Genomic DNA, 7735 nt, shown 5'->3' with positions numbered 1-7735 from the left:
AAGCCCATATATGGGAATGTCATGAGTCACGCCTCGCGACCTGTCCCATATGTGGAGACATGCTATATACAGTATGTATATGGTCATGAGCCCTGGCCATACCTGTTTTTCATTGCGCAAGCTGTCTGCCGTCACCCATGCGGAAGCGTGCACGTGCCGATCCTCGCCAGCAGCACGAGGAGACTGAGGAAGAAAAAGAAAAAAGGTCCATATATGGGCATTCCCAGACAATGCCCTAATGCAATCCCTGTTATGCCCATATATGGAGATCCCTGATGTCATCAATATTAATCCCATATATGGTAATGTCAAGATATTGCCATATTGTGTCTCATGATAACCGCGACGCAAGTGAGGGGCCTGTCTCTACTTGATAGCATGGTTGTGTCTCTTTGGAGGAGGAGGGGGGCATGAGGTCGGGTCCGGCGGGTGCTTTCGGTTCTGTGTTGGCATTCCCTGGGGACGGCGGTCCAACAACTCCAAGAGCATGTGCTCTGTGACGGGATGCTGAATGCTGTTCCACACGGCCATGGCAGTGACATAGGAGTTGGGTAAACCCTTGTCCGTCCTGTGTCTCATGAAGACCCAGGTGTTGTCCCTGAAGGTGCACTCGATGATCTTGTTGTCGTACTGCTTCAGCTGCTTGGAGGCCTTCATCTGCGCAAACCGTTTGTCATATCTGCCCACGTACAGCTTGCCCACCGTCTGAGGGAGCAACCCTTCTCCGAAATCTTCCGTGATCTTTAGGCGAAAGTCTATCGAGTTTTGACTCGGAGGCGTCCACTGGAGGATATCGTAACACGTCCCGGGTCTGTATCTCCCGCACGGCTGAAAGATAAGCCCGTCCACTTTGTGGCTGACCTGAGATAAGAAGCTTCCTCCCAGGAGATTGCGTGATTGGTGAACGTTATAAAAGTCCTTCTTTCTGATACTGAAAGGCTCCCTGGTTTTGTCAAGTTGCCCCGTCTTCATCTTCTCCAATCGGGGATATATGATCTCTTTTCTAATGCATGACAGTCGGGTATTGAAATCACACTGGCCAACGGGCTTCCCGTTGAACTTGACGATGTCATAGATCAGGTAGCGGGGGATGGACCGGCCGTCCACTCTGTCGATGACCATCTCCCCGTCCAGCAAGGTGTTGGACAGGTGGACACACAGATCCTGGCTAAAGGGGAACTCGAGGTTGGCCACGTGGAAGACCGCGTTGTCTCTGTCAAGCATGTACACTTCGTTCCTCCCGGTGATCAACATCATGTAGCGAGTGCCGTCGGCTTTCCAGCTGACCTTGTATGGTTTCTTCTGCAGAAGGTGGAGGTTCCACCTGTCCATGGACACGGGCTGAGCGCCGGGAAACCCAGACATTTCCCATTTGGTGAACTGCTGACACGTGCTCTGAATCTCCCCCAGTTTGGGTTGCGTGGTAACCTGTGTGATCCCCGCCACTGTCACACCTTCCAGGAACACTGCACCCACCTTCACCCTCTCTCGCCTCCGTTTGCCGTCGTCCTCGTGATTTGACATTTTTTGAACTGAAGTGTTATGGTATCTTTAGTAAGGTCTCCTGTGGACAGGTGGTGAAAATGTACAATTGTGCTAACACACTATAAGCAATGCATCTGCTGGTTGTACAATTGTGCAATGTGATTGTGATGTGTCCATAAAGAATATAATTAATATAATTATATTGTTCAAAAAATACAACTTTACCCAGTAGCCCTTCTGGACACCAGGGTATCCCAACAGTTCCTGGTGGTATTCAACGAACGGCAGGAATATGTCTGTTTGTCTGTGGTCTGCCGACGACTGCAATGTCGTAATCAAACACCTTGGAACATCTTATATAGTAGACTGATGAAGTCTACCAGAATATGACTTCAGTATAGCTACCATGATGTCACATCGATGATGATGATGATGCACCAGCCATCTCCATATATGGGCAAGAGTTTCAAACAATCAGCTGTGCTTGTGTGACAGAGCATGGTTTGTTTATAGTTTCTGAACTAAAAACAGTGTCGCTTTGAACTACCCTGAAGATTTTTTTGGATTAGACCACCACCAACAGTTGGTGGTGAATCTGCAATGATTGAAGGTAACTCTGCCATATGTGGCAGCCAAGTCTATGAACTTGTAATGCATGCTTTAAGCAGTGATGTCATGTGGCAGCCAAGTCTATGGACTTTTAATGTGTGCTTTAAAGCAGTGCCGCTGGTTTTTTTTATCTGGAGAATATAGATACATATCGCAGTGATTGCGAACCCAGTGAGCACTTACTATGAGACCTAGCAGATCATGTCTGTGTGTCCGTGTGTGTGTCCGTGTGTGTGTCCCCTCTTTGTGCCCATATATGGAGCTGAGTGATTTGTTTGTCATTGATGCAACACACTCCATATTTGGACGTATAGCTGCTTTGGGGACTCCTTATATGGTTATGGCTGAGTCATGGTGAATTATTATTGCAATTTACGATCTGCGTTCGCTTCCCGCGTCTTACTCGTATTTATTAGGACATGGTGATTTAAATAAATAAATACATAGGCCTATTCTAGTTATAGTTAGTTAGTTAGTTAGTTCGTTGTTATCTGATATGTTCATATGTCATATGTTTGCTATTTCCGCGTGCCCCACTGCCCTCCATTCAGTTACACTGGCCCGGGGGCGGGGGAGCAGTCCTTGGAATGAGAGAAGATAAAAAAGAGATACAACGCAGTCACAATAGGAGAGGGACTAGAAGAAACTAAACACGCATGCACACACACGCACGCACACGCACGCACACACACACACACACACACACACACACTTTTTGTGTAGTTTCTGTGTTCATGAAGTGAATGTGATATTATTATGCTTTTGGTGTCTTAAAATTCTGTAACACGGAAATAAAAATAGAAATCACACCTGTGTGAAGTGAGGGGCACTCTTATCATCATACATCATCATATTCTGGCAAATCACAATTTGCGTCCTCACTTTTATATCGTCAATGTATATGTGTTTACACAATTTGTGTGTTTACGTCTTCAATGTTTGTGTTCACTCAAAGCATGGACATAGGAGGGGCTAGCGTCCCTCAAAAACACTCACTCACTCACTCACATTGCAGTGTTGCTGTTTCTGGCATTGTTGTCTGCTTCTCAACTTTTATGCACTTTGGATCATTTTTTTAGTGAGGCATTGTGTCGTCATGAATTCCTACATGACAGTCATCTCCAAAAAAATTAATATATAAAAAAAATACGGTAAAAAAGTCGTTTAAATCTCTGATTAATTAACTCTCTAGTAGAGTAAATGTTTGTGCTGCAGTCACTTGTTTCACGTGTCATGAACACAGCGTGAGAAACAAGGGGTGTCACAATGTGATAGCTCGTAAAATTGTATTTGCTTGGACACAACTGAAAATACTTTCCCTTTCTTTAAACTTTAGCTTGCTGGCTCACTTTATTATTGTCTCATCAATCAACAAAAACAACAAAAAGGCCTCCACCCCTTTGCAGTGCCTTTCCTCTCCATGTTTCCTGAAGTCTTCTTCTTTTTCTTTGTCCCCAAAGCATCTCTGTTCCTCATTATCTCCTGACGGAGATCAAGTACTGTGCATAGAGGTTTCTATTCCTAGAGATCACGTCTGCCCCTTCCAGTGTGACGCTGCTTAGTTCCTGGCTGAGAACATTGAGACAGCAGTGTCTCTGGAGGTATAGAATGTTTGATCCCGGGCTCCCCCAGAGTTATAGTGTCGAAGTGTCCTTGAGCCCAGACACTGAACCCCTAATTGCTCCCGATGAACAGGTTGGTGCCTTGCAATGGTTTATTCTGCCATCGATGTATGAATGTGTATATGAATAATTGAATGTAAATGCACAATCTATGTAAAGGTGTATGAATGTGTGTGTGTGTGTGTGTGTGTGTGTGAATGGGTGATAATCTATGTAAAGCGCCTTGGGATAAAGGTGCTATATAAATGCACCATTTAAACATTGCTATGCTCTGCTTTTGTCCCATCTGAATGTATTTTATTCTTCCTTTTTTTAAAGAGTGCCAATCCAATCTCCTCGTCTTTCCCTTTCTTCTGTCCCATCGCCCCGGGACTTGTTATCCACCGCTGTTTCCTTTGAGCGAGCTCGCTGTGGTTCTCGTGTATCCTGTCCTTTTCACTGGCCTCGCTGTTGTCTTTTTCTTGTTCCTTTTTCTTTTTCTTGGCTTGATGGCCGCCAGTTCCCACCTGATGTCGTGTGGGAGCCCCGACTGCTTCAGACCGCATTCGATAACCGCCACCTTGCATAACGTCTTGAGGCTAGGACGCAAGTCCAGGATGTACAGGTGGTCTTTGAGGTCGTGCGTGTATCCTCCAAAGAGGACGATGCAATCTCCCACCATGCAGCAGCACATCCCGGACCGCCAGCACAGCGCCTTCCCCTTGGGCTCGACCTTCTTCCAGGAGAAGGTCGTCGGGTTGAACTTCCACAGGTCGTTGATGTTCCTGTTCCGAACGTAGTCGTAGCCGCCGAATATGTACAGCTCTCCGTTGTGGGCGAAGGCCGAATGGCCCTCCCGTTTGACCGGAACCAGCGGTGCAGGAGGCGGCGTGCTCAGCCAGCGGTCGGTCTCCGTGTCGAACACTCTGACGTTCTCCGCCTGGTCCTCGTCCGCCTGGCCGCCGAACACAAACATCTTCGTCCCGATGAAGGTGGCGGAGTGATTCGACGACACGGTCGCCGGGGCGCCGCCGCCCTTCGTGTCGATCAGGGACCAGACCATCGTGGCAGTGTCCAGCTTGTGGACGTCGCTGATGCACCTGGTCAGCTGCCGTCCTCCGAAGACATACATGGCCTTCCCCGAGACGCAGGCCGAGTGGTCGCACCTCGCCTCCGGAACGCGCCCCGAAATGTCCTGGGGCTTGAGCCAGCCGTGCGCGCCGACGTCGAAGGCGTAGAGCGCGTTGCAGGTGTCCCCCCAGATGGTGTACACGTAGAGCGCCTCCTCGATCTCGATGTTCACCAGCCCCCCCCAGATGTAGATGACGTCGTCTATCAGCACGGCCGTGTGGCCCACGCTCACGGCGGGCACCTCGGGGCCGCCGCTGTCTCCGCTGGCGCCGCTCGTCGCCGGGGACAGCTCTGTCCAGCGCAAGGACACCGTGTTGAAGACACAGTGCACGTTGTACAGGTGGGAGCGCCTGTAGCAGTACCCTCCGAACGAGTACAACTTGTGCCCCACTGCCACAGCAGCATGGTTGATTCTCCGTGCTCCTTTCAGACAGACGTGCCAGAAGAACATTTGGCTGAAACGGGAATATTGGTTGAGTCTTATAACAAGAATGGAAATCTCAGTTCATGCATTGACTCTTATATTGATGCGGCAGCACAAACATACGGCGAAGCCTGGTCAATCTGCGGAAGCCAACGTGTTAGTTTGGCCAATCAGGAAAGCCCCAATGCCCTAATGCCCAATGACCTAATGCTCGGCAGAAGTTCATGAGGTAGAGGCGTTTGGGAAAGGGGAAGGTTCTTTGGTTCGATCGCCAGCTCCTCCTGCTGCATGGCTTAGTTAGTGTTCAAGTGTCCTTGAGTAGACAGAAATGGCAGCTAGTGGGCTCAACTCGGTCCCCAGCTATAGTGATCAGCCTCGTGAAGATCAGCCCATTCAATGCTTCTCAAACGTTTTCATTTCAATTACCCAGATTTGGCTCCAACAAGGGGTTCAATTCATTTAGCTCCTAGATGTATATGCCACTAACATGTGGAATGCTCTACCAACAGCCATGTTCCTGTCCCCAGGACCAGATTAAAAACAAAGGGTGACCGAGCCTTTGAAGTGACAGCCCCTAGGCTGTGGAACACCCTCCCCCTGGACTTAAGAACTGTCCTTTCTGAGGCCTCTTTTAAAAAACAATTGAAAACGTTCATGTTCAGACAGGCTTTTGGTCACCTATAATCACTTGATTTTCTACTGTTTGTGTTTTTTATCTGTGTGTTTTTATTGTCCTTTTTGATGCTAGTTTTTCACTATTTATTCTGTTTATTCTGCCTGCTGTTGTTTTAGTTGTTTTATTTTTGTACTATTGTAAAGCACCCTGATGTGCACTCGTGCTGAGAAGGGTGCTATATAAATAAAGGTCATTCATTCATTCAAGACATGTGAATCCCCTAGGTCTTCAAAACAGCTCTCAAAGAGCACTTACGGGCGGCTGCAATTCGAAAAAGTTCATGTCCCCCCCCGCCCTCTATTTTTCTAAACTGTTAACGTATTCCCTTTGTTCTATCTGTGCATTGGATGTGTATTTTTGAGTGGTGCAACCACTCCAAGGAACAGCAATGTCCCTAAATGTCCCAACCTATGTCCTAACCTATGTGACGAGTAAGACGCACAAACGCGGGAAGCGAACGCAGCTCGTACATATTTGGGTTTTGGACGTATAGCTGCTTTGGGGACTCCTTATATGGTGCCCCTTTTGTGCCCATATATGGAGCTGAGTGGACCTGGCCCCTTTTGTGCCCATATATGGAGCTGAGCTGCTTTGGGGACTCCTTATATGGTGCCCCTTTTGTGCCCATATATGGAGCTGAGTGGACCTGGCCCCTTTTGTGCCCATATAGAGTGCTGATGCAACACACTCCATATTTGGATAGCGGGACAGACACACGGACAGACAGACAGACAGACAGACACACAGACATGATCTGCTAGGTCTCATAGTAAGTGCTCATTGCGTTCGCAACTATGTCCCTATGTCCCCTATGAGTACCAATAGGGGGTGCTGTTGCACCACTCGCTTCAGACTGGTCTGATTTTATTTTAATTTTGCATAGATGTGTATGTTTGTATGTCTTTAAATGTCTTGATGAATTGGAAATGGAGGAACCTGATGTAAAAGTCCCAGTGCTTTTTCTGGTTTTATCCTCATAGCATAATATTTGTATTGATCTGTACTTTCATTGAAATGTATCCATTTTACAAACTGTTAATAACATGTTCAATCAATCAATCAATCAGACGTTTGCCCGGGACCCAAACTAGTGAAAATAGCAGATCTACACGTTGCTTCGCATGAGGCTTGTAGATCGGCGATTTTCACTCATTCTTAAATATATATATTTTTTAGCTTTTATTCATGGACTTTCTTAGTTAGTTTATCTAACGGTGCATGCCAGGCTGTAGACTAGAGCATTGAGTCGGTAACGATGGAAGTTGGAGATCCATGCCCCACATATAGCTATGCAAGAGTAACCATTCCACCCATCTGTCTGTGTCCCTTTTATGCCCAAATATGGAGATTTCTGTATCTCATGACCCTTTATTCCTATGGAGTTCTGTATCAGGATTCACCGATTAAGGCATGCCCAAATATGAAGTGTTGTGATGTCAGAACAGGCCAGCTCCATATATGGAGATATAGGGGTGATCAGGTCCAGATCCCGGGCAGAGGCTTTTGTGCTGGTTCTGGACAACGGTGTATCCTACAGACTCTACACCGGGCACTGCACTCCCTGTGGTGGTGTGGAATGCGTGTGTCGAATTTGAAGTCGGTGGGGCAAACGGTTACGCAGATTACAGACGTATAGTAAAATACAGTAAAAATGTATTTACTGTTTACTGTACAGATTTTTCTTTTTGATTTATTTTTACAACCCTTTTCATATCAAAGGTCCATTATTTATTCTGCATTTAATTTTGAGACATGGATTGTAGCCTACGTGCAAAGTGGGAAAACGGGATCTTTTTCTCTAGGTGGCGC

General features: G+C 47.0%; 2 protein-coding genes across 2 annotated transcripts; both read right to left on the bottom strand.

The window, feature by feature from the left end:
- Positions 1–366: 366 nt before the first annotated feature.
- LOC308325888 (mRNA-capping enzyme-like) lies at positions 367–1524 on the bottom strand (the record flags this gene model as incomplete). The annotated part of the gene is made up of 1 exon (XM_080778635.1): positions 367–1524. One exon carries the CDS (start codon positions 1522–1524, stop codon positions 367–369), a length of 1158 nt encoding a protein of 385 aa, XP_080634761.1.
- Positions 1525–4092: 2568 nt separating this feature from the next.
- Positions 4093–5277, bottom strand: LOC308325885 (kelch domain-containing protein 3-like; the record flags this gene model as incomplete). The annotated part of the gene is made up of 1 exon (XM_080778631.1): positions 4093–5277. The coding sequence occupies one exon, from the start codon at positions 5275–5277 to the stop codon at positions 4093–4095; it is 1185 nt and encodes a 394-aa protein (XP_080634757.1).
- Positions 5278–7735: the final 2458 nt, after the last annotated feature.

This window comes from Protomyctophum bolini (genome assembly GCF_963924005.1).
Source record: "Protomyctophum bolini genome assembly, chromosome: 2".
Classification (NCBI taxonomy): domain Eukaryota; kingdom Metazoa; phylum Chordata; class Actinopteri; order Myctophiformes; family Myctophidae; genus Protomyctophum; species Protomyctophum bolini.
Note: the sequence above shows the minus strand (reverse complement) of the source record. Positions and strands in the feature narration are given on the sequence as shown.